Source organism: Platalea leucorodia (assembly GCF_965183815.1).
Source record: "Platalea leucorodia genome assembly, chromosome: 3".
Classification (NCBI taxonomy): Eukaryota; Metazoa; Chordata; class Aves; order Pelecaniformes; family Threskiornithidae; genus Platalea; species Platalea leucorodia.
Window position 1 is genome coordinate 37349168 of NC_138825.1, and position 26881 is coordinate 37376048.

General features: G+C 36.8%; 1 protein-coding gene across 10 annotated transcripts in view; it reads right to left on the reverse strand.

Moving 5' to 3' along the window:
* Nucleotides 1-26881, reverse strand: part of BIRC6 (baculoviral IAP repeat containing 6) — a 189764-nt gene that overhangs the window by 112969 nt on the left and 49914 nt on the right. For 6 of the 10 annotated variants that reach the window (XM_082307528.1, XM_082307523.1, XM_082307531.1 and 3 more), the window contains exons 14-37: nucleotides 24900-25031; nucleotides 23464-23595; nucleotides 22991-23169; nucleotides 22254-22384; nucleotides 21219-21380; nucleotides 20976-21107; nucleotides 20611-20708; nucleotides 19238-19385; nucleotides 15055-15188; nucleotides 13809-13955; nucleotides 13058-13245; nucleotides 12111-12425; nucleotides 11591-11690; nucleotides 10903-11117; nucleotides 10507-10715; nucleotides 9849-10195; nucleotides 8675-8894; nucleotides 7602-7735; nucleotides 4879-5016; nucleotides 3974-4101; nucleotides 3253-3384; nucleotides 1158-1373; nucleotides 601-784; nucleotides 56-211 (exon numbers count right to left, since the gene is read on the reverse strand). In XM_082307528.1, coding sequence (XP_082163654.1) covers nucleotides 56-211; nucleotides 601-784; nucleotides 1158-1373; nucleotides 3253-3384; nucleotides 3974-4101; nucleotides 4879-5016; nucleotides 7602-7735; nucleotides 8675-8894; nucleotides 9849-10195; nucleotides 10507-10715; nucleotides 10903-11117; nucleotides 11591-11690; nucleotides 12111-12425; nucleotides 13058-13245; nucleotides 13809-13955; nucleotides 15055-15188; nucleotides 19238-19385; nucleotides 20611-20708; nucleotides 20976-21107; nucleotides 21219-21380; nucleotides 22254-22384; nucleotides 22991-23169; nucleotides 23464-23595; nucleotides 24900-25031 — 4077 coding nt within the window. The remainder of the gene's footprint in view (nucleotides 1-55; nucleotides 212-600; nucleotides 785-1157; nucleotides 1374-3252; nucleotides 3385-3973; nucleotides 4102-4878; nucleotides 5017-7601; nucleotides 7736-8674; nucleotides 8895-9848; nucleotides 10196-10506; nucleotides 10716-10902; nucleotides 11118-11590; nucleotides 11691-12110; nucleotides 12426-13057; nucleotides 13246-13808; nucleotides 13956-15054; nucleotides 15189-19237; nucleotides 19386-20610; nucleotides 20709-20975; nucleotides 21108-21218; nucleotides 21381-22253; nucleotides 22385-22990; nucleotides 23170-23463; nucleotides 23596-24899; nucleotides 25032-26881) is intronic. The other 4 variants (XM_082307527.1, XM_082307526.1, XM_082307525.1 and 1 more) reach the window with 4 other exon arrangements.

Here is a 26881-nt window from a genome sequence, read left to right on the forward strand (position 1 = left end):
GTTTTTTTTACTTTTTCAGTATACATGTATAAATCAAGATTATGAAGTAATTTACCTGTGATGTCATGGGTCAAAGGCTCATCTATTGTTTCCACTAACTGAACTGTGGACTGCTGGAGAGAGTCATCAGAATCCCCAGCGGAAGCTCCAGCATCTTCTCCCAAAGCACTTTCTTCCATAGCTTCAGCTGCTATAGGTGCCAACAACTCTCCTATGTATTAGATTAAGCAGACAACTTTATTTCAAGCTTTGTTCCAGTTGCAAATTAACATCCCAGTGTGTAGGCCAACTATCTGTTTTTCTTCATCTAACTATAAATTCTCTAAGGGCTATTTCTTCTGTTCTGAATAATTTTCAAATAATCAGGATCATATAAATATTAACTTTTCAACGCACAAGTCACTAATTCATGATTGACTGCAACTGCAATTTTTAAAATTGCATTTTTTACACACTAATCTCAATGTTGGTTTTTTTTTTTACTATCTTAATAGTGTCAGCAGATTCTAACATAATAATAAAAAAAATAACCCTAAAACATTAAAGGAAGAAAGTTTCAAGTGTAACGTACGTTCTGAAAAACATGAACTTAAAACAAACCTGCTAGAATATCCTGCAGCATACAAGTCAGAGAATACTGAGCCCATGCTCCTCCCCAAGAGATGTCTCCTCTGTTAAAGTCAGTTCCAACGAGAAGCAGCAACAATCTTTCCAACTGAGTCTCATTTACAATCTCACATAAATGAATTGTTGGTCTTGTAGCATTTGCAATTCTAGCAAGAACCTATTAAAGAGAGAAATATATGCCTATTCATATTTAACACTATGAAAATATGTAATAGCTTTAATTTCTATGATTATTAGATTTTGCTTACAAGTAAATCAGGTATTTCTATGAGCTTAAATTTTAGACTTTTACAAGTGTAATAATATGAAAATATTCTTTTAAAGTTACTTTTTCTATGCAATTTTGAAGCCATCATATCATAAGTTACACAAAAGGTGACAAATCAGAAAAACTACCTCACTAGAAATTAGTAGAAATTTTAATGCTGCAGCTAATTTTCACTATCTAGCCAGCAAAAAAGCAGTAATAGAAAGCTAATTTAATGCAGTCTCCATTGCAACTACAGAGTGATGTTCCATATTCTGTTTACCTTACAAACAAAGAGAAGTAAATCTGCATGACAAGTAAAGTCCATGGACAAGAGAAAGAGTGCCAGCTTCTGCACTACAGAAATACATCGTTCATGTGCCAGTGTAAATGGAAGTGGTTCAATTTCTGGAGTTTCCTTTGTTGTTGATACTTCTGTATCTAAAGTAGAACGAGGCCATTCTGCAGTCCGACGTAAGCGTATTAAGTCCTTGAAGTGCTGCAGAAATTAAATTTGAAACAAGAGTTAGATTTCAAAACTAACATCTAAATCTTTTCCCAGGGAAAATCTGAGGCAGCGATAAAAGTAACGGTAAAACTTAAAAAAAAAAAATAAAAAAGGAGAGTCTAAGAATATATGAGAATCTGGAATGGAATTAAGGCGTTATTAGCAGAAATTTGTTTTGGCAGTATGTTATCTCAGGTGACAGAATCATAACCAAATTATCCAGTTCCGTACAAGTGCCAATTAAGCCTTTATGTTTGCCATAAAACATACTAGGAATACAAGAAGTTTCTTTCATATTTCCACACTTGCATATAAAGCTATGGTTACGATGAAGCAAACTGCATGTAACAATAGCTAATATGGAAATTTACCCTTACAAGAACTCTGACTTCTCAGTTCTTCACATCAGATAAATCATCAATAATTTCTAACTTTCTTAATACTTCTACAAATTCAATGGAGGAAAGAAAGTGCTTTTATTAATCCTCCCATCCACCAAGGGCACACATTTAGCAGCTCAGTTCATTGTATCAGCTACACAAGCAGCCTAAAATTAGATAACACAAACACCTCTTATAATCTCACGTAAGTAGTAGCTACTGAAGTAGACCAGAGAAAGAACTAATTACTAACACAAAGGTTTCAGCTTTCTCCTAAATGCAATAAACGTTTTAAGTTACTCACAGCTTGTCATAACTGAAAGTGATTAGTAGGCAAAGTAGTAAAAACTGCATGAAATGCAACTATCAAGTGAACAGTAATACCATAACTGGATGTTAAGATACTGCAAGGGGAAAACTCTTTATTTCAACATGCTTTTTTGATCTAACGTGGCTGCTATAAAGTGAAACTTAAATAGCTGGACAGCATATTTCAGCCAGTGACTCATTTAAAGATGTCTCAAGGGGGCCACCAGTGGAGTAGCCCCCCTGATATAACCTGCTGGAATAAAGCAGAAGACAGTGCAGGAAAGAGCAGCTCATGACAAGCAGAGTTAGTGAAAACTTACGGCTTTATTTTTACGATGGTGTTTAAATTGGTTTGTTTGGGTTTTTTTGTTTTTTTTTTTCCCCATAATTACTGGAAGTTGCTGCAGAATTTCCCTTTAGATTGCCTTTAAGGTCCAACATTCTATAATCTCTTTCCACAGGCCTACTTTCAGTCATCCTAACAGACATTAGTACTTCTGGAACCAGAGAGTAAATACTTGGAGAGATACCTAAGTTTGGTAGCTAGAAAGATTTACACATTGTTTTGTGTTCCCTGTAAAGTCCATGCTGCCATCTCCAGAAATCCCTATATTTCAGCACCTCATCTCACAATCAAAATAATTCTTTAACTATCACATCCACCCTCGGTATCTGGGGCTTACTGCAAGATGCCACAACTTACGTGATAATTACTTTCAGGAAGCTAGGAAGCTTCTGAGAAAGCTCAGAAAACATTCTCAAAAGTTGTATTTATTAGTGTGGGGACACAGTCATTGGCATGATTATTTTCTGATCGCTCAACCAGGAGAGCATCCAGAAGAATATCATGCATGAAAGTTAGCCATATAAAATAGTATTTCACATGTCTATTGGTATATGTTAGCCAAAATTTAAAGATATGACTGGCATTCCCAAAGCTACAAGATTATTAGTGATTTTGACCATGACTACCTAAAAAACCCCTGTAGAAGGATAAACTGGTTTTCACAGTGCAAGAAATTTCCAGATGGCTGCTGTTTTCAGCATCAGAATATACTTGATAGCAGCCATGATGAAAAAGCTTTTTAAAATAAGGTCAACGTAGGACAAAAATGACTTTGCAGGAACAGGTCTTTTCACACAAAGGACAAGAAGTCAGTTACAGTTTCAGAGCATCATACCTTGGAAGTAGCCTGCTTTAGTTTTGCCTGTTCTACTAAAAGTTTGTATGATGATCCTTTGTTGCTTTGTATTTTCTCTTTTTCCATCTGTTCCACCAAAGCCTTCTGTTTTGCTTTTAATAAGTTAAGTTGCTAAAAGAAAATGTTAATAGGAAAAAATGAAAATTTAAGCAATAAGATGTTAAAAGGATCAGTATGTTCATATGATAGTAATCTTCAGTTCAAATTGTAAATACAGTTTATACACCATTTTAACTAAGACACCATAAGGGGCTACTAGCAGACCCAGAACAGGCGAAGTTTAAGAAGAAACAGTATTTTTAAAGGAGCTGAAGACATACATGCCCAGGGTCATAAAAGCTGCATGGTTGCATTTAGAAATGAAAATTCTGAGTCTTAAGAATTACCAACTTTTAAATCACAGCTTTGATGCTCGCACTCAGCTGTACCCAGATTTATCTAGAAAGTAAATTATATTTATTAAATTATGTTTGTTGTCCAATATGGGCCGCACTCCAACATCTGTTCTTGCAGCAGATCCCATGCCCCATGGTTTGAGACAGATGTCAAAGAAGTTAGGCAGCCTTTAGCTATAGAACCAGACCTATGCAAAAGCAAGGCTGAATGAGTCCCAAGGCCAAAGCTGTTCCTTCAAGAAATGAGATATACAATAAATGGGATATACTTCTGTGAAAATAGCCACTACCGTGCTGGAAGTCACCTGTTTATGATGCACAAGCTGTTTTCTGATCTTTCGGGAATACAGTCTATCTAGGCTACTGTTGCCTTTAGTAGATCTGCTCAGACTCTGTGTGTGAAGGCTATTATTTATAAAACTCCACTGGTTTCCTAATGGAAATAGAAAGAAAAGAAAAAAAAAAAAAAAAGAAGAAGAGATATTAATCTATCTTATTAAACCTCACTTAACTCCAGAGAAAAAGCATTTACATTGCAGCAATGATTAGCATCTCCATACACTAAACACTAAAGAAAAAAGCAGAATTTAACTCTCTCAGTCTTATGCAACTGTCACCACTGATGGTAATATTTCTGTGTTATTTTAAAATGCAGTGGTACTATCTTGTTTTCATTATTTTTAAAACATGTAAAGAGGTAAGCAAGACTGTCCGAACTAAAAATACCTGAACAGCTTCCATAACACAAAAGCTTTACAGTTTTCATTTTTAGAAAAGACGTTCAAAGAAATCCATAGCTAATCCACTTAAATAATAATGAAAAACAGACAAAAATGCATTTAAAAATACTGGATACAAATACCATGGCAAATACCAAAGCAGTTATGAAGTCATACTGTTGCCCCTTTCACAATACAAACTGTCTCAACATGGTGTACTCTCAATTGCCAGGTGCCAGAGACACAGGATAATGTACAGACATTTTACAAACTAAAATCAATCCTGTATTTTTCACTTTAAAAAAATGAAAGAGGTCGTATTTCTAAGGTGAAGGGGACAAACAGAAGTAGACAACAGTGCAAATAAAATGATCGCAATATCTGTTTTTAAAATCTCATTTTTCAAGTGAATTGAAAGTACATTTCAAGTATTTGAACAGCTCCCAAACCAATACTCATAGAAGCAAGTTTTGATAATAAGTGTTACATACCTGTCAAAAATCGTTCCCTCTCTTTTCCATTCAGAGGTTTCTTGGCTGTGGCTGCTTCATCTTCAACAGTAGCTACGTAATCCAGTAGTCTGGACACCAGCATTACAACCCAGCTGATCATGGGAATGTCTAAAACTCCTTCAAAAGAAATAGATTTGAGTGCCTTAATAAAGTTTTGAAGCCATAACAAACCAGTTTTAACGAAATCATAAAAAGCATTAGATAGCACACATTTCACTAGGCCACAAAGATTCCACTCCCTTTTTTTTTAAAAAATGATGATAAGAATCTGAGCACTCATAAATGAGGGAAGAAATCAAACATTCAGCACAGAACTCAGGTGCAAGAGAATATGTCACAGTTCTCTCAGTCTGATGAAGTCAGAAGTCAAAAGCTTCACCTCTACCATTAAAGCTAAAAATTAAGCAGCATTTTTAAAAACAAGTCAAAAATTGTATGTCTAAATTTCCTAAATACCAGATGCAGAATGACAGCTGCTTGCATTAGAGCACATAAATTAGATGCCTCAAATTCCATAGTGCGAAATTCCTCCATCAAGCAGGGCTCCAACAAGACAGCTATACCCGTGCACTCAAATACCTTCATTTCTACTTCTTTGTTAGTGTATTTTCATGTAGCCATTTGAATAAGATGCAGGAAAGCCAAGACTGAGCTCAGACTAGATGAACCATGCTGGTCTAATGACTGGCTATTGCCTATTTCAGTCTCACACACTAAATGCAGTATTTTTGTACCGGCAGAAGGGAAAAATCCCATATTTTACACATCATGCAAGAAAAATCTTTGTGTGCATAAGCAAATCTAAATGAAGAGTTCTAAAGTAAACCCGTGAGTGCTCAATAAAGACCAGAAACCTACAATTAATGACCAATTAATCACAGTCATTATGCAAATGGCATACTTTTACATAATATCAACACAGCAAAGTCATGAGTACTAGAGGTTACACGCACATTTTCATATCTGTGCACTGTGCTGAGCCACATTTAACTACACTGCACTTTTCATGCACTGACCTCAAAAAAGCTTTAACTAACTCTAACTATTATTAATTCCAGATCAAACAAGAAAACTAAGGCATGGAAATCACAAAAACCCAAAATCGCATGTAGCTGCTGGCAGCCCAAGCACTAGGATGCAGGCCCTAAGTGTTAACTCCGGTTTCCTGTCCCCACTGGCAGAAAGCAGCCCAGCCCAAGCAGGCAGAGCCACAGGAGGCCTCCCCCGAACAGGACCTGAACAGCAACTGCAGACTAAATTGCAAGAATAGAAATGAGTAGCACTGCTGACTGCTACACACCTTTTGGGTTGGTGGAATAAAAAGGAAGGAGCCTGCTGCAGAGTGAAGTATCTACCTTTTCATACTTCTGTTTAAACAAGTGCATTTCTTTTCCTTTTATCTCTTCGGGATGGGGGGGGGGGGGGGGGGGGAATCAAAGTTTTCAGCTTCTCTCCCTCCCTCCAAGTGTCTTTTGCTTATTCCTTCCCCCCTCGCCTCAAAGTCTACAACTTCTCTCTACCCACAACACTCACCTCTTCCTCTGATTGTCCTTTGTTTTCTGACTTTTTCCCCAGTAAGTTTTCACCCCTTTGACCCTTAGTTATGTGTGATAGTTCTCAAACAGGAATTTCTTCTGCCATACCTGATGCTTCCACCACACATAATAATGCCCTAGTACTCACCTGTACTGTCCAGGAGGAAGGAAGCTGGAAGACCAGCAAATAAAGCTCTGAAGTATCAGTTACTTCTGCTTCCTAAAGTCCTCCGTGAGGACAACTAGTAAGGCAAGAGCTATGAAAGGAATTGGCAGCTGTGGGGAGAGTGCAAACAGAGGTAGAGGAGACGTAAGCTTGGGTTTGCCTCAAACTAGTTAGAGACTACAGCAGGATATGGCCACGATAGAGAAAGTACACGGTAGACCAATGGGAAGCAATAGGGCAGCTTCTGACACCAGCTGTAGGCTTGTTTACATGAGGAGACAAGGTAAAAAGTAAGGACAGAGTCTCAGCTGGCATTTATCAAGTTCACAAGAGTAAGAATTTTAAACAACGTATCTTCTACAATGCTCCGCTACATGTATGTAACAAATGAAGTAGCCTAGAGTTTGATGTTTCCAAAAGCAAGCATTTTCTTCAAACTTAGGGTGGTTAAAACACTCAAAGAAAATCAAGTTTGGAGAAGATAATTTCAGTAATTTTTTTAGGGTCAAAAAATGTAAATTCCTTGTGATTACAAAAAAACCCCACACAGTTTGCAGAAACCATGCAGATACATCTAACAAACTTGTCTTCATAACGGTGTTTTACCTCAAAAGCTTGAAACCTAGAAAGTAACTCATGAGCAAAAAGGGGCACTTCTTTCCAAAACACCACATTCCACTGTCGTTCACTGGAGCCACTAGAGCTGTCTACACATTGGATGTTCCCCCCACTTTGTTAAATCTTTAAATCTTCCTAGCTGAATTAAAAGCAACCAAATAGATTTTGCTCAGGTTACAACGGGGGGGGTGGGGGTGAGGGGAGGAATCTCTTTTAGCACCTAAAGAACAAGAAGTTTCAGCACATTTTAAAAGACAACTGTGTTTTGGAAATACAGTAAATGAGCAATTTCTTCTTTTAATACATGAAAAATTGTGAGCTAGTCTCCAATTTTCTAGCTTATAATGAATATGAAAATATAGTTTCCCAAATTAGAGGGCTACCTTCAGTTCTTCTGTGCACAGGTAAATGAGGTTGCAGTGGTGACAGCAGGTTATCCAGGAGATTAAGTAAACTTTCTAACACACCACTGTTGCTAAGCGATCTTTGGCCAATGCAAGAAAGCAACATGAAGACCCTAAAAATAAAATTTACATATTTAAGATTTTATTTCTTTTTCAGATCCAGTAATATTCTGAAACACCCCTTATAGAACAATATTCTCCTAGGCTTTCATCTGAGACACAAGCAGATTGCTACAGAGAGCAGTACTGTGGCCCAGCAAATGAACTGGATTTCATGTTCTATTGTTGTGAGGATAATGCAGTATTTTAGGGTGAACATTTTCTCTTCCACCCTCAAGAGGTCAGCAGAACATTCCACTTTGTACATCTGAAACAAGATCACATCCGTTTTATTTCCTATTAGCTATATATTGAATAGCAGGGATAGAGAATTAAATCCACATATCCTTATATCCTTGAATTAATTCATTTTAAAAAGATTACGAAAACATAAATGTTGCTGACCAAAGAAGGCAGAAAGCCACAGAACAGCAAATACGTTTGATTAAAATAAAATGCTAATGTTTAGAATATCAAAGACCTCAATCAATGATCTGAAATAATCAACACATCTAACAGTCAACGCTCAACTCTACGCTTGTTTGCTCTTATCTCAAAGAAATCTTTTGTATTAAATGCTAATAGTGTGCTTTCCAGTCTCAATCCTACTTCCAAATGCATTAGAAGAGCAGCTCTATGATGAGGGTACATTTAAGCCTGATAAAGGAGAAGGCAATTTTTGACACTGGGGAGCAATCCTGCTAGGCATGTGAAGATCTCCAAGTAAGGAAAAATAGCAACTTATTGTGGCATAAGCACCAAATAAGTGCAGTAAATAACTGCAATCAGACATTTATTATTTGCAGTGCTTTTTTGGGACTATTTCTTAAATCAATGGAATAGATGTATAAGTATCCTTCAGTCACATTCTGTCAATTCCAACGCTAAGTTATGAACAATGGAATTATTTAAGTGATCCACAGGTAATGTATCAATATAGACTTATACCTTACCTGTCTTGTGGGAATATGAGAAGTTGCTCTGAATTGTATAATTCCTGCAGTACGTTTGAGAGAAACTGACCCCACCATCTTTCTCCTCCACAGAGCTGAACAAGCAGAAGGCCAGTATGCAATCGTATCTTTGGGGTTCCACTGATACACAGGTGTTTAAATAATTCTTCACAAGCTTGAGCATGAAAAGTACTTTGCAGAACCACAGGAACAGAGTGCCCTTTTAAGAAAAGAGAATAAGCACCTATGTTTAAGGAGACAACAGCTTGAAAATGTAGGAGGAAAAAGATTGCAAGAAGTTGTTAAAGCTATTATGATTAGACTAATTGGCATGGGGGGAAGTAGGAGGGAACACATGGGGAGATGGTAATTTGCAGGTAACCCATAAAGACCAGGCCATTTGGTCAAAACCAAATCAATTTCATGCCAGTGCAAAATCTACACAAAACAAACCCAAACCATCGCTATGCTTAAGAACAAACTGGCACAGAAAATTACAAGACAGACACACCTATCTATCAATAGAACAATGTTCTGCCTTTTCTTTTTTTAAAAAAACAAAACCAAAAAAACCCACCACTCCTACTCAGACTTTTCAATTTCGATTCTCCAAGAACTCTTTCAATGGCAAGTTTGGAATATAAAAATTCTTACTGGATATTAAAAACCATGAACTGAGTAGAGATACCGGTTTTATGACTTTTTTTCCCCCCACAGAAGCAATTTCTGCTTCCCCTCCCCACTTGTAACTGCCTAATCCATCCCCAGGGCTGCACAGGCTTTGATGCTCACAGATCCTTCCACAAGCTGATTCTACCTATGAAAACAACATGAGTATTCTGCCTGGGCAGTCTTTTGTTACTTCAGCAAACTGAATCAGCCCACAGAGGGATCAGATGACTATCTGAACAAAGGAATATGCAGCCAGGACTACAGAAAAGGGAAAAGGACCTCGACACCCTTTCCTATCCTTTTCGGGAGCAAGAAGTGGTTAGGTCAGCTTGGTGCCACTGGTGAAACACTGTATGTTACCAGCTTACTAAAATCATAGTAAAACATATCTGAACATAGTTTAAAAGCTTTATAGTGGGCAAGTACAGATCAAGAAATAGAAACACTTGCAAATTTTTTCTACTAACATGACAAAAGTATCAAAACCTCAAAAAATACTAACCATTGGAAGAATGAAGCAAACTAAGCAAAGTATCCAGTAAGTATCTAATGATGGTGCGTAACTGTTCTGTGGATGACATCTGAATCAACTCTTTCGGATCAGATTGCTCTTTCAGTGTTTTCCTGCTTGCACCTAAAGCTACTTTGAGCCTCTGAACAGCATGGTGAGCCAAGTTGAGTTGAAGCTGTAGCTGAATGCAGTCCTGGTAAGCAGAAAATACTCTGCTATCTTCTTCTACTGCCTTGTCTGGCTTTCGTAAAAAGTACTGGGCATTGTTAGCACTATTGAGTGGTGGCAGGTCAATACTCTGCAGAAGGATTTCTAACCGATGACAGGCCAAATTGTACCTAAAGGGAAACATTCCAACACACAATTCAATAGACATTAGCAAATGGCAATACATCTGACAATCACCCTGCCAGAAGACGACTTCTGGTCCATTTTGAATGCACTGTTAAAACAGATATTGAAAAAAAAATACAGCATAGTCTTTGTTACTGTTATAAAGATATTCACTGTAACAATTCTACAACAAAGGCAGAGCTTTCTTTGGTCTGAAGAATATCATGGGAAGAAAAAAAAAAAATCTATAACATTATGATATCCCAGTGTTTTAAGTTAAAATAACTAGTAAGTATACATATTTTTTTCTTCTAACCTGCATTGTATGTCTTCTTGCAATGCAACCATCATTGCCAAATGTTGGTCAATTTCTGGCTGATTTGCAGCTTCACCTTCTCCTCTGAGGGGATCGTGCATTAGTTTCAGCTCATTTTCAAAGGGTAATATATAGGTATGGCCATAATAAAATCCTAATGGGATTTTTGCTCTGGCATTTGTGCTACCATATCGACCAATAACAGTGATCTGAAAGAGAACGCAACTACACTGTAACACAATTGTATCAGAACAGGCAAATTAAACACCAAGTCAAAAATTCATAAAAAACTTATAGCCAACTAAAGTTTGGTCTGAAGAGAACTTAAGAGAAAGTTCATACACTAACAAAGATCAAGAGTTTAAAAGATAGATGATGCAGTCTATCTCCTTTTACCTTCATAAACCTGCAAACTGGGGGTGGCAACAAGTCATGTAAAATAAGTGAATGTGTGCTAATGTCAGTAGCCACTACCAGTCGCCTTCCATCCACTTCTTCTCCTAAAGTCCAGATGTCAATTGACAAAGAAGCCAAATCTCCACAAGTGGGAATCAATACATCCGTCAGCAAGATAGGCCTTCCAAAATCTAAGGTCACAAATCTTCTTGCTCCTAGGGGAAAAACACAGGATTGCCTGAAATACCAGTGCGTGCTAACCAGTGAAGAGATGTTACTTCTCGAACAATAAAGCCGTTGTTTACATATTGTTCAAAAGGTGTATATTTGAGGTTAAAAATAGCTGCACAATCTCAGAATCTCTCACTACAGCTTGCACCCTTTGAAAAGAAAATTTTGGCTTCAATTTAATTTAAGTTGTTATGCTTTTTATGCATTATTTCAGAACAGGTGCTCTGTCCAGAGACCCCAACATATTCCCCCAGCTCCCAGGATTTTTCAACTTAATAAACATCACTGAATGCTGGGTCTTAAACTTCCAGATACAACAGAAATGCAAACTGAAAAATATCTTTTCTTTGGAAAGCCAAGTGAGACTGCAGCTAAGGAACTTACTTAGCACCCTAGAAAATATTCGACTTCTTATTAGAAAATGCGTCAAAATTACTATTAGGAATTCTGGTTTTACCTGAGTGCATCCGCTCTATAATAATTGACTGATGAGGTGGAGGTTGAAGAAAATGTGAAGCGTGAGATATTGCAATAGCAAGACCGGATCCAAGTGGATTCTGAGGAGTGGGAAAACATCATTAAGATTAAGTCATTAAAATCTATCCATTTATAATAAGCTGTTCTTTACAAAAGACTGTAAGAAAACCTCTTGTGATTTAAAGATGTACAATTTTGACAACACCTCACTACATTTAGATTTGAGCACAAACCATTAAAATACATTAACTACTAAGAGTTCAAAGGATTAATAACTCCTTACACAGCTAGTTAAGCTAGCTCAAATTAAAAGAAATTATTTGAGGTACTATAACAACTCTGTCTTGCTTTCATACACCTTCATATGGTCTAAATTTAGTGATATAGTTTTCACATCTCATCCAAATAAACAGATATTTACTAGCACTCAAGTACCAATTAGATCCTGATAAGGCTTACAGCATCTTGTTTCTACAAGAAAAACAACCAAAAATAATTACCGTTCTAGACTTGCTTGTATTTTTGTTATGTGCTGCAAGGTTAACTGTTGGGGGATCAATGACTGAACCAGGGAAAAGCTGAGCAAGCTCTGCATTAATAACAGCAGAAACTGCCTCATTAGGTGGAGTCAAAGGTGGAGTCATGAATAGAGGAGTTGTTTTTGGTGTGGGTGGAATGACATCTGAAGGATGGATGAAGAACCCTGGGGCTGCTACTGGATTAGAAGGCACAGAGTTGTGAACAGGACCAACTGCTGATGCTGCTGCTGCCGCCGCTGCTGTCGTCTGATGCAGTTTTGCTTCCAGCTTAGCCTTCTGTGGGGAAAATGAAAGTAGGGTATGTAGCAGATAATACTGCTTGTGGATACAGCAGTAGTATTGAACTACAAGTTCAACTTCCGTTATAAAACTAGATTTCACAAATCCAAGCTACCTCCAACATAGGCATGTTAAATGTCCAACTATAAGCTGAAAAATGAAACTCTATTCAATTTGACCTCACTTGCTGAGGAACCTGAGTAATTAATTGGAGTAATCAAAAAATAATAGAAAAACCTACAACTGAAGAGCAGAGTCCACACAGCCAAGCTTCATACTGACAATGGCTTTATGACTGGTACTTCCCTGTGTCAGCAATTGCAATTTTCATTTCAGTGGGCTTTTTCAATTTCAGATTGATATACTTATGCATTAAGACTTAGTTTTGGTTACAAACTCCCAACCCACCCTCAAAATACACAAAAAACAAATCTGAAAGACCAAAGCAGCCTGGGAGACACTCTCAGCATTTTGCTTATTAAGAGTGATCCTCAGTGCAGAGCTGTTCCTTCCTCAAATACACTATGGAGGAAAAAAAGGGGGAAAAAAAGGGCAACTAGCTCTGCAACTACTTTCTCAGCTTTTGAAGTTTAGAGACAGCATTAAAAAATAGCCAAATAGCCTCCAACCTGTTGCTGAAGCTTCAAAAGCTGCTGCTGTTTCTCTTGCAGCACCTGGAGCTGTTGCTCGGCTGAGGCCATTGCATGAGAGAGAGACTGCAAAGCTACCTGGGCTGCTGAACTCAGTGCTGTCGAGGCTTCCCCAACCGTTCCAGAAGAGAGGCCACCAACTGCTGGGGTAACCCCAAACGTACTCACTGGCATGAAACAAACAAACAAAACAAAAACAGGTATGTAGAAAAGAAATGATAAAAAACATACCTTTAATTTAATTCCTTACTAATTGTTAACAGCAATGTAAAAACAAGTGAAATAGCTCCTTTTAATACAGTTCTTGCTACAAAGTATCATCTTGAGTTATAAAGTATATGGTTTATAGACTATGCACACTCATCACACATGCAACATTTTCATTGCAGAAGAGCCGCCTAATGCCCTGGAATTCTTTTGCCACATAAGGCTCCAAGGTAAAGATGCAAGCTTTTATGTTATACTCTCCAATACAAACAAATTGATTCAAATTAATAAATTTGGAATCCAGTTTGTTTGCTAAGCTCTAAGAAGTTTAACTGCACATATAGTAAATATTAAAAAAAAACCAACAAAACAACAAAAAAAACCAAAAAAACAACAAACCCAACATTTCAACACTTATAAAAACTACAGGCAATCTGCTTGTCAAACAGTGCTCATTATCTCCAATTAAAAATATCATATTGTGGAACTATGCTAAGTAGAAAAAATGAAAAATTGTATATACCAGTAAACGTACTTGCATCGTCCCTTTCTATTCTAGTTCCATCACTTGTTGAAACACAGGTAAAGTGCAGAGGTTCAACTTCCAGAAGTCCAGTAAGGGAAGTAAAACTACCTTCAGCAGCTGCACAGCTACTTATTTTCCCATTTCCTGAAAGAGAAATAAACACCTGCACAATCAGCTGATGTTTTCTTGATAGCGACATTTTAAGTCATGAATAGTCGAAAGGAACAACTAAATATAATCCACATATTTTGTTACTTCACATTGTGGAACAAACACCTTAACACTATCACATCCACAATATAAATGAAGTCTATTTTAAAATGGATAATGCTGCCAAATCTGAACAAATCTTAATAAGTCAAACTATCAAATGTGACAGCAGAAGCACAGTGTAACCTTCTTAATTCCAGAAATAAATTATATATGGATGGTCTATTCATTCTACACTGTGAGAAAATTAGGTTGCAAAAATACATTGATGTTACTGGAAAGGAAGAGAAAGAAAATAATGAATCAACTAAGATCATACACGAAGTTAGTATAAAAACTAGACTATTATTCAATATACTAACAAATGAGAGGGATGGGAAGGAGATGGACAAGAGCATACAAGAAAAGGAAAGGAGCCACTATGACTGATGGATATGCTTGCTATGAAAAGAATTTCCTGACAGGTAAAAATTGTCTCATTCTTAGGACGTTCCACGGCCTAAAGATTCACTTATGAACTAACCTGAGAGGATAGATACAAATATGCTTTTAAGGTATTTTAATGCCTCTGAAACAGAAAAAATATTTCATTAAATCTGTAATATTTAAGTAGAAGAGTGCCATATGGCAGCTTCCCAACTTCAGGAAAATCCATTTAGCTTTCTCTGCCTATGAGATGGTTGCTAGTCTAAATGAATAATAACATCTCAAGGAAGCTGCCGAATAGAAGTGACAGATGCTTCCTAGATGACTCTGACCCAGGGAATGATAGCAGCCTTTCTGTTTAATCTCTAGCCTTTTCTTAGATCTTCTACGGGATAGGAAAAGAAAGATAAGAAAGCCGCTTTTTTTCTTGTCCTAAGGGCTACAGGAAATGTAAGAGATCTCACGAAGCAAGAGAATATCTTGAACTTCACTACGTACAGCTATAAAACAGATGGAAAGTATAAAACCACATCTTCACCAAAGGAAAACAGTGTAATAGAGAGAATTACCAATTCTTCCACAATAGATTACTGTTAAACATACGTACCTGATAGAACATCAGACAAATCAATTTCATCTGACTGTACTCCAATGCTGCTGTTGTATACATTTTTACAAGAAGAGCCACTTATTTCCAAATCAAATAGAACTGGATCAAAAGGTGAACTATATAATCCATATCTGTAAATGGAATAAGACAAACAGCACTATTCAAACCATAAGAATTTATAGAAAATTATTTACAGAAAAAGGCCAAGTATTTCATCATCAGGATTTATTATATTCCAAACTATTCTTTTAATTCAATTGGCATATCTTAGAAATTACCATTTCCTTATATTTCATTACAGTCATTTATGAGGTGACCTTTTCAAACAGCTTATGATACTAAATAAGTAACTCTTTGTTACTAAATACTTTTGAAAACATGGAAACATGACACATAATGACACTCAGACAAGGAAACTAGAACTGCAAGCCTTTGACAATTAGCCATAGCCACACGCATGTCTGCACATGGCAGATCAGACATTTATCTGAAGTCAATAAAAACACAGTACTGTTTTCCAAAACAGCAAAAGAAATTCCACCTCAGCTTGTTCTTCCAGCTGAAGTATAAAGAAAAAAGAAAATGCTGCTAGGGATACCAATCGACACTTGCAAGTACTTTAAATGTCTCAACAGAAGAAAATCTCATTACTCCTACTCTGGCAGTACTTCAGGGAAAAAATAATACAACCACTCGGGTAAAAAGGTGGTCCCAAATCAATTAGGGTTTTGTAAGCCAAGAAAAAGGAAAATCCAAAGTAATAACAAAATCAGTGTTGGTTTTTTTTGTACCAATACCTACTGCCAGCAACCGACAAGAGGAGAGAAAAATGGAAATCAGGCCAAATTATTAAGCAGGAGTAGAAAGAAAGAATGTATCTGTGTAGGTACAAAAGTGAGAAACACATAACACTTCATGCTTTGACTGACAAGAGCCAGAACAACTATGCAGTATTTCCATGAACACGCCAGCAGAGACAGGCGGTTCCTCCACCCCCTTCTCCCCCTGCTTCTGAGCAGCTTCTCTGTTCTTCAGCAGGGAGGAAAGCCCCGACCAGGTAATGCTGAGAAGGCTGGAGTGTTTAAATGTCTTTTTTGATCAAGTAGTCACAACAGGATAAATGTCTACAGGAATACTACAACACCAGCAACAAGGTAGAACAGGTTCTAGACTTCTCTGAATATTAACATGCTTCCATGTTGGCGGGGCTCAATGCTTTTTGCCACACAATACTAAGACTGTAACCAGTCACAAAATGATGTTATACAGAAGGGCAATAATTTCTACTGATCTTAAAAAAAACCCAAACAAACAGGAAAGAAAATCTGAGAATTACAGATCAACCCATTTAACATACATTCCCCAACCAAGTTACTTACAAGCACCTACAAGGTAGCAAATTTAAAATGACAACTTAATACTAAGAACAATATGTATTAGATTAATTTAGGTTGATCTCTACAAGCACGTACTACACAGAAGCAGTGCATACTGCACATCTAGCGATACTGCCATGTTTGCTGCATGCCCTTTTTTCATAGGCAGAGCAAGACAACATGCTACTGGAAAGTGGTTACTAAAACACAGGAAAATGCTCAGACAAAATTCAGCAGAGTACCTTCACAGCCTGTTTTAGACATCAGATTTACAAACTCAATAAATCAGGTCAGCTCAACATTTACACTGATTACTTGCACGACTTAAGTATCACCCTATTCATTTATGCAGTAACAAATATAAACTATGTGAAATACTTCTTCTGCTTCACTCACCAGAGATCTCAACTGGAATGATGTTTACAATTTTGTGTACTACAATTTGAGGAAGGTGAAGACCAAAGAAAACAGCTCAAGGAAAGGCTTTAAGAATGACTACAGATCTGGAGAATACAATCAAGACACAAACATTCTCTAGACATCCAAAATTTCTTAAGAATGAAATAATCTGCTCTTTATCGCCAAGGTGGACAGGACACAAACATTAAAAGGCTTTAGCTGCAGCAGGAGAGATTTCAGATTAGATGTGGGCAGAAGGAGACAGTTCAAGTGTTAATGATAAGAATAATTCAGCCATGTAATAGCTTACAATATTTAGAATAATTAAATTCCACCACTATTTTAATCAAGTGCTTTCAAGAACAGGCTGGAGAAATTTGTCAGATTTGCCAGAGACAAACCAACCTGCTTTGTTGTAGGACAGCCCAAAATACTGTCTGAAATCCCTTTTTTGTTTTCTCTGAACTGCAAGTCATGTAACACACCCATCTGGCCTTATCCTTGCAAGTTTTGCTTGCTTTATTGCAGCACATGATAGTAAAATGAGTACTACTCTGCCTTAAGACAACATGAATGTGCAGATCCTTTAAGTAGACATCTGCTTTTATTTGATTACCAAATGTTAGGCTATTGTACCTGGGAATAATGAAAAAGAAGAAAAAAACAATACTAGAAACTCTGCAACACAAATGCACACAAATATGATAAAATACAGCTCAGGGAGAGGGAAGGGAAAAAGAGTAAAGCAATGGCTGCCTACTAATTTCTCTTTTTTCTTAAAAAATATATATTAATACTTATCTTCTACATTACATTAAAAAAAGAGAAATGAGGTATTCCCTTGATCTGCAGACATAAAGGAAAGGCCAGTAAATTCTGTCTAAATTAGTAAACCAAGTCAAGAAATAGTCAGTCCTTGCTAGAAAGAGAGCTATAGTAATCAAATACGGGATTAGACAGATGTGTCTGCTGCTATTCTTATCTTAACTGTGGGGATACTGAGTTAAAAGAGAAAACAAATTTAGTTCCAAGAAGAAAATCAGTAAAACACCAGCTAGAAACATTCAGAAAACCTAAGCCTGAAGGATGCCAAGAACAGGGGCTCACACTTCAGAGAGCCTCCCTTGAGATGCAGACAGCTTGTGTTCACCACTAAGTGACCTGAAATGTCACATGTGCCAAACTCAAAAGTGGGCAACCAGAAAGGAAAAACACCCATATATTTCAGATATGCTGTTTAAAGGAGGTACTTGGAAACAATCTATATGAAGGAACAAGTCAGTTCCTACAGAAAGGTGCCATTCTCATGCCAAGTGGAATTTTCATGTTTTTCTCCTCTGTTTGGTTTCTAAAGAAAATTCAACATGAAGACACAAAACCTTTTATTTTTCCAGTTCACTTTGTGTATTTTTCAAATTCTCCATTATCCAGTCACCATTTCTATTGCTGGGATAAGTCTTCTAATCAACTGCAAGGATTACAGATGGTGAAATAAAATAACAACGGAGAAGAGGAATGTAGTAGAGAGCATGATAAGGATCCAAATATAATACCTGAGAACAAGTTTTTATCAAGTATTTTGGGATTATAGCCCTTTAAAAAAAAAGAAGAGAACCAAACATCCCCCTTCTCCTCCAAACTTAGCTTACTGAATTTTCAATTTGATCAGAAGATTCTGAACTAACCACTACCAAACCTCTTCTACTTTGATCTTGCTTGACTTGGAGGAAAACTGTTGCCCACAAACCACAATTGAAAGAGCTGCCTAACAGCAGCATAATATGGCTTTGGAAACTGCTACAAAACTGAACCACCAGAGATTTCCTTCAGGTATCACATAAATCCAAAGTTAAATGACCAATCAGTTCAATATGTAAAAGATGCATCATCACAGTCTGAAATTACATTGATATATAATTTATAAGAACCTGGATTCCCAGTAAATTACTCCCGGTCTCCACACTTAGAATCTGGCCTTTAGTAGCAATGCATTAAGTGTATGCTCAGGTTACAGAGAGACTACAGTTTTGCGTAGCATTAGGCAAAACTGAAACTATTCAGTATATTTGATTCCCTCCTATACTCAAAATAGGACATGCTTTGTTAATCCTTAAAATAAAAATCATAAATACTAACTTAAGGATTGTACAGACTTCAAACATTACATACACATTTGCTGACTTAAAGTGCACTGTAAACTGCAAGATAGCAATTAAATTCACCTTTAACTTTGCACAAGTCACAACTATTTTCCAGACTTGTACCAAATTAATCCTTGCTCAAACAAATACGGCAAAATGCATCTTTTTTTAAACAGCCAACCTTTTTCAGAACACCAGAGGATGGCATTAGACAGTCTGCATGTCTGTTTTCATCAAGTTTACAACAACCACATTTCTTAGTACCTTGTTTGAAGTAATGCTTCCATAGGTGTTAGGCGATCCTGCAACTGTCGGGACACAGCAGTTAGCAATGATGCACAAGCTGTACTACATCCTGCCAAATCTTCATCCTTTACATAATTCAGCAATACAAAATACCAATACACAGATCCTGCATTAAAAAAAAAAAAAATTGCAGGTGAAACATGATGTGAGTTTTCCCCTCAGAAAGTATACTTTGAAGCATAATCAATAGAAGTGATAAATGAAGTATCCAATGGTTACTGAATACAGGCTAGGAAGCATTCTCCCCCTCCCGTTTTTTTGAGAGACTTCAATTTAGAATCATTCTGTAATCATTGGTTTCCACAAGTACTTCAAATTCTCTTATCAACTAATTCATAATTGAAGAAAAGGTTCCCAAGAGGCACATGCTTCTTTCATTGCTTCTGCCCACCGCTTCTACTAAGCACAACAATCAAAATGCTCTTGATGAGCTAAGGTGCTAGACTAGGGGTTCCAATCCCTTCAGAGCCAAGCCTTACTCTAGATTTGACTCTTCCTCTCCTCTTATCCTCTGTTTTCAGCAGCTGTCTCCTTATTCTGTATTTGCTAGAGGCACTGTTTCCTTACAGATCGGTTCTGGGAGCACAGTGCAGTGGTTCTGTACGGAAACACAAACCTCGGCTTCCTCCTCCTCCTCCCCCTGTGCATTCCATACCCTCAATAGCAGCATGTTAAATGTTTCTACCTGGGTGGTAGCACAACAAGCATTTTGGACTGCAAACTAACTTTCCTGCGAGACCCCTTGGTGATGCCAAGCTAGATGCAATTCAACAAAGTCATACTGTGAAAAACACAAAGCGGGTCTTGCCACCCCAAATATGAAGCTCATTCTATCTGACACTCAAAAGGCTTCAACAAGGTGCTAAGATACCATTACTCTGCAATGTAGATGAGAAAGGAATTTAATTTAGTTAAAAATTTCCTTTTGGTGCAGAAGTAACAGAAGTGGATTGCTAGTTGGACATCATTTGGATAGCCAGGCTCCCCGGAATAAATCTGATTTTCAGATAACAGACAATCCTGACTCTTACTTATGTCAACAGAATCTGTTGGTTGCTGAACACCTTTGAAAATTCTTGCAAAACTTACTTAAGCTCTCCCAAAAATCTAAGTGCCTTAGCACTCTGTTTTAAGCAAGCTAATTTACTTAAAATTCCATCATCTACAAATGCATACTTCATACTTGGATACCACCTGACCAGACCACTCCAAGAAGCAGTTTGTACTAACTGAACAATTACCTAGTTCTTATTTCACAAGAGAGTCCAACAAAACATGCTAAACAACAAATGTGCTATGTATTTTTATGACAATAAACATCATATACATACCACCTGTTGCAGCAGCAGGCAAAAGAGGCATATTGTCAAGTAAAGCTTTTAGAAGAACTGATCCAAACCCCTGCTGACTCGGGTCACACCTGCCATTGCTACAAAGAAACACACAGACACTTTAACATTTAATGAAGTAAGAACAAAACAGAAAATCTCCTCCAGAAGATGAAGTTGAAAGACTGATATTCTTTGTAGTCATACCCTAACACATTCTAGCCTCAAGAGATGATCTTCCAGATCTTGTTGCTTTATATATGTTAAACAATAAGAAACATGTATATACAATTCAGACTGCATGCAAAACCCCCAAATATATATAAAATACAAATATATAAAAATAAATATAAATAATTAGCACTGACCTGATGCATAGTGCAAGAAATCGTGCACATTTGTGAGCTATGCTCCGCCCAGCTTCAAAGAAGCAAACACGGATTATATCAGACACACATTTACGTGTTTTAGAAAGCAAGCTGTCATTTCCTTCCTTTGAGCTGTAAAAACAAGTTGCATACTTTAGTGAATCACATGAAACTTTTTTTTTTTTTTACCAGAGCTGATACTGAGAAATAGCCATGCTAATTTAAACACAATTTCTCTCTCACCTGCCAGGTCCATTTGAATACACTCCAGCCAGCCAACAAAGTGTGTCTAGTACAAGACTCTGAGTATGTTCTGTAGTCAGACCTTCATCTGTCTTCTTGCAAAGAGTGGTGAGCAGCTTCTCATGGAACTCTGAAAACTGTAACATGGCACACCGTTGAACTCTAGGGAGGAGGGGAGGGAAATAAAAAACAGAATTATCCAATATGGCCATTCTCCCATTAAAGTGTCCCTCCAGCTTTGTATCCTGTCTTAGGAAAGGTGGAAAAAAGATGCCTAAATGAGAGTAAAACTAGTACAACAAGCATATATGATACTTTCCATGCACACATTCCCCATCTTCCCATTTTCTGCTCACAGAACTTCCTAGGTTACTGTATATTTAGTAACCTTCAGAGAATTCTTTTTTTTTTCCTATTAACTTGTCTAGTAACTTCTAAACCTAAACTTTCATCATCTACAACATTCTTTGGCAACCATTTGCACATACCTCTTTGCAGCCTCTTTGACCTCTTTAAGCCCATTACAGCCAGTGCCAACATTGTGGGGTGGCAGTAATACAAACTAAATACTGTATTACTCGTATTTAGGCCTGTAGTACCAATCCATAGAGACTTTAACCAGTTTTTTGAGTAACAATTTGTTAGTTAAATTTGATTCTAAACTTTTTGACAAATAATATACTCTCTGCTGTAAGAAACAAGACAACATGTGGAAATACAAAGGAAAGATGCTTCCTTTAAAAAAAATCTGTCCAAATAATTTATCTAATTTACCAAGAAAACTTATTTACATTTGCCTTTTCAAGTCAGGCAAATAATCACTCAACATAGAACTTCATGCATGATGTTATTCTACCACAACTTGCACAGCACAGTGCCCTCGAACTCACAATTTAAAGGATTTTCCATATAAAATATGTTTATGAAATGACAACTTGAAACAGTGGTTTGACCCGAGCTATTTTGAGAACTAAGTATTTTATGACAAGTGTAACTAAATCTAGTATTTTTTAGAATTATAAAACACCTACTAACCTTTCCTTTGAAATGGAAGTTTTTTTAAATCTTCGAATTGTTACAGAGACTTCTTGAAGTAAGTCACAGCCTCTCAGATTGTCTGATTTTCTTGAAGAATTAGTGGCTTCAATTTTGCTAGATGGCTTTTCCTGATTTTTTTTGGGGTGGAAAAAAAATCATAAATCATGTTGTTTTTGACTGCTTCATTTTTATACCTTGTTCAGTGAAATGCATACAAGTACAGTAAAATCTCTCACTCGCTTTGAGCATTGTACTAAACCAGACTACTTTTATTCACTAATTGCTTTAATACAGAACATCAAATTTAACAATGTTGTGTAATTTATTATGTTGTAACCATTCTAGTAATGTCCACAAGACATACATTATATCATCCAATCTTACAACTACAAGGATCAAGAGTAAAATACACACACAAACACACACAGATCTTCCTAAGAGGATGAAGTATATCAGTTACTGAAAACACTCATGGAAACAAAAATTTCAAAAAAAAAAAAGTGCTCAGAATGGAAAAGTGGCAGAACAGACTTTTTCAACTAAATTTGCACAGAAGAAGAAACAACTTAGAGATGTTGAACTCTGGTTCTTGAAAATGTTAAGACAGTGTCAACTCTTAAAAAAGTCATTTTTAATGGATCTTAATTCTCCTAACAGATGTTTAATTTTCAGATTACATAAATCATACCAGTTCTACAACCTTAACACAGATGTCTTTCTTGGCTATTCGTTACCTTGCCTGCTGCAACTTTTGCCAACAATGAAGCAAGGGAATGGCCCTTGTTAGTCTGAGGTTTTAGAGATGGTATTCTAACAACTGGTCTAATGCCACCATTGCAGATTTCTTCTGTTCCTCTGTCATTCACTGCTTTAACATGAATTAAAAATGAGCGGTACTTGCCACCAGCCATGCCTAAAAGTGGGGAAAAAAAAAAAGGAAGGGAGAGCCGGGGGGGGGGAGAATTTGCTTAGTTTACTAGGGCAAGTTATAAATACATTTCAACTTCACAGATATAGTGTACGAGCAGAGCTCAACTACATTAATTACAGTGCTTTAGGATCAGTTTGAAAAGGTAACTCACAATTGTGTTAATACAGCAAAATCTGTCAATATGAAAATGAATACAAACCAAACTCTGGCTACAGAAGTATGAGATGCACTTTAGTCACGCATACTTCATGCGAAGAACATAATAAACTGGTTTACCTTTAACAAGCTTTGGACTTGTTAGTGTCAACATTCCAGCATGTCCTGATAGATCAAGTCCAGTAGCCAGCCATACTGGACCACAAAGTATATCTTCCTTGTGTTCCTCCAGAAATGGACACAATCTAAGACCTTAAAAAACATGAGTAATATGGACCTGAATTACTCATAATTAAGTCACAAAATCTGATCATTTGCATGGGTTAAAAATACCCTATGTCAAATTCTGATCACTAAATACATATAAACTCTACATCGAAACACTAACAATCGCTTGAGGTTCACTTTAAGCCATTTTCCAGTGAAACCAATAAAAGTAAATGACAGTTTTCAAAGCATTTTCAGTTGTATTATATGGATAATATGTACGTTGACTGGCTCTGAGCCACAAAATACACAACTGATAAAATGATGAACCAATATATTTTGATCCACAACTCTCACTGGGTCTTTTCTGAAGCAGGACAGAACTGTTTAAGGAAAAAAAAAAAAAAAAAAACAAACAAACACAAACCAAAAAAACCAACAAACCCACAAACCAGACTAATTTGTTTCTCCTGTGGTATATTGAAATTATTGAACTTATCATTCACTCATCTTCTGCTTCTTTCTCATCACGAAAAACCTACTTCCAGCACTTTTTCTTTTATCATCCCTTTGATCTCTTCCCCCCCCACTTTGCAATACCCTTCTTGGAGTCATAGAATCATAAAATGGTTTGGGTTGGAAGGGACCTTTAAAGTCATGCTCTAGATAAGCCCGATCACATGAAAGAAAAGAAGGTGTAAAGTAAGACTGTTGAAAGGACCAAAAAAAGGAATCTTAGTCCTGGAACTGATTCACTCCAACTATCAATGTTTAGTCTGTAGCTCTCCTCATTTGGATCCAATCTGATCACCTTTCAGAGTCTCTCTAACAGATTTTATGGAAGAGTATTGGTTAACAAAAAAGGTTCTAAAAACAGGCACAGCAAATCTGATATAGCTGAAAATTAACATGACTAGTTATGAATTCTTTACCAGTTGTTTATTTTTCTTGGTTTACAGCAGCAGTCTCTACAAAAGCCAGGTACGTAAATAAAAATTCTATTAAAACTAGCTAAGGAAACAAAGTAAAATACTGCTGGAACAGGGTAAGAGTTTAAGTCAGAAAAGTGCTATATCAGTCTACTTTATTTCTAAATTCCAGTAAATACTAATCTGCTTTTAAGCACCAAAACTCTCCAGTACTTTTTTTTGTTTTGGTGCGTTTGTGCTAAACTTTCAACTCATACAGTAAACAGACCAGTGAGAGAGACAACATTGAACAGGGCTGAGAAATCAGTCTATTTTAAATGGCTGAGAAATTTTTGCAGAGAGATTCCAGTGTATCATTAAAAAAAAGAAAAAAGCAAGCTCATATTTAAAACAAGGTATAACAAGATAAATAAAACTTACATTGTGGTTCTTCTACATCCATATACTGCATTTCTTCATTGAATTCAACCAGTCCCGGTTTTCCATTTCTCTCCACTTCAGTATTATGAGCTGGAGATAAAGGAAATGTGATCTGTCTATCTACTGCTGCTTCTGGAAACAAAAATATTAGCAAGATTTCATAAACATTGCTTAAGGCTCACAGAAAACAGAAGCAGTAGTTTTCATAGCAAATTTATCAGCTTTCTGCCCAAAACACTATTTGTAACCTAGGCATGTTTTTCGTATTAGGGTTGCAACTAAACTTGCAGCAAATAGTTAAAAAAATATTTCTTTACATGACCTGTAAACAGCCTGCTTTACTTTAACACTGACCAAATCATTTTCTCCTAATAATCAACTGCGGATTACTCCTAAGTAATTAGATTCCAGTATTGAAAGCCTGATAATTTAAACTGAAAATAACTGGATTGCTCCTGCTGAACACCAGACATTATTTTGGTAACACTTAAGTACAGCTCTTTTTTTAATTAAATGGTTCTCATGAATCATAGATGAAGAGGACATGCAAGCAAATGAACAAGAAGCATATACAGGGAATGAACTGCCAGATTAAAAATATTAGTTCCAAACCAGAAGAACTATGCCTCTGGCCTTCCCGTTATTACACATGACACATTTAACTGGTTCCAGGGTTCCTGTTGTACAAAACACGACTGAATAAACTCTCCCCTACAGATCTTCCTTAGGTCTCATTATCTTAAAATTTCAGTTCCTTTCTCATCCTATTGAGGGAGAGAAGGGAAGGCGGGGGGGGGGGGGAGTTAACTGAATTTCAGTCTGAAGATTTTATACCTTTTCAAGAGCCACCAAACAATCCTGAATATTACTTTTCCCTGGGATTAGGACATTTTGGTTCATATCCAGCACATATATAAATTATGTAGGTTTGCCTTCCCTTATACTGAAATCATTAACGTTCTACTACTTCACTCAGTAATGTGTAGAAAAAAAGGCAAATGTCATTAAGGTCCTTTTCCCAAACCCAAGAAATTGAAAAGGGGTAGGAAGCAACTGCAACGCAATAACACTTGAGAGGACGTTGGTTAGTTGAAGCTCCTCAATCCTACTGAATCCACAAGAAAAGAAGACCTTGCCAAGGTTGCCTCGCAGACGGTCTCACATCCCCCAGCCCTTTCCAGACTGCCTGTGTATACCCTGGCCCTCCACTCCATGCTTTCTCCACTCTATCCATAACAGAAAAAAAGCAAATTCCGCTACACTGCGTGTAAGGCAGTGAAATGTCACTTTCTTGAAGAGCTCTGTCATGTCTTATGTTCGGTATGCTGTACTGTAAAGCATCCACAAAGAGCTCTGGCAATTTATTTCACAGCCAAATCAAACGTCTTCAAAGAATTACCAACTCATGGAACTGTTTGCTCAGCAATATTTAAAATGGAAACATTAAGGAGAAGAGTTTAGCATTTCTTCTACTGTTTTTTTTTTTCCACAGGTGAAGATTTTCAGATTAATTCCGACATCCAGATCTGCAAATGGACTGAATTCTAAAATCCATGCTGAAAATAAAGCAGGTTCCATTCAGAAAAGCAACATGGACTATCTGTCCTGTTTTTTGATTTGACAGAACAAAATTCTGCTACATGTTAAAATTAAGGTTTTACTTCAAGAATTAAACAAAGGACGAACCTGCAAGAACATCTGTTGACTGCTGTCCTACAGTCACAGCTAGCACTTCTGCTAAAACTGTTAAACCATCTTGTATCTTGAAAGAATACACTTTTCTGCAAGAATATTACTATGCTAGAATATTTTATTCTTGGATAACCACCAGTTTATAGGATTTATAGGATTTATAGTTTTTATAGGATAGCATCTCCAACGCACTTTTTTTCTTGTTAAACACTGGGGGATGCTACCGAGTGGTAAGTTACATGAAAGCATGTCAATGATCACTGGTATGCCTGTATTTCTTTTTAAAATTT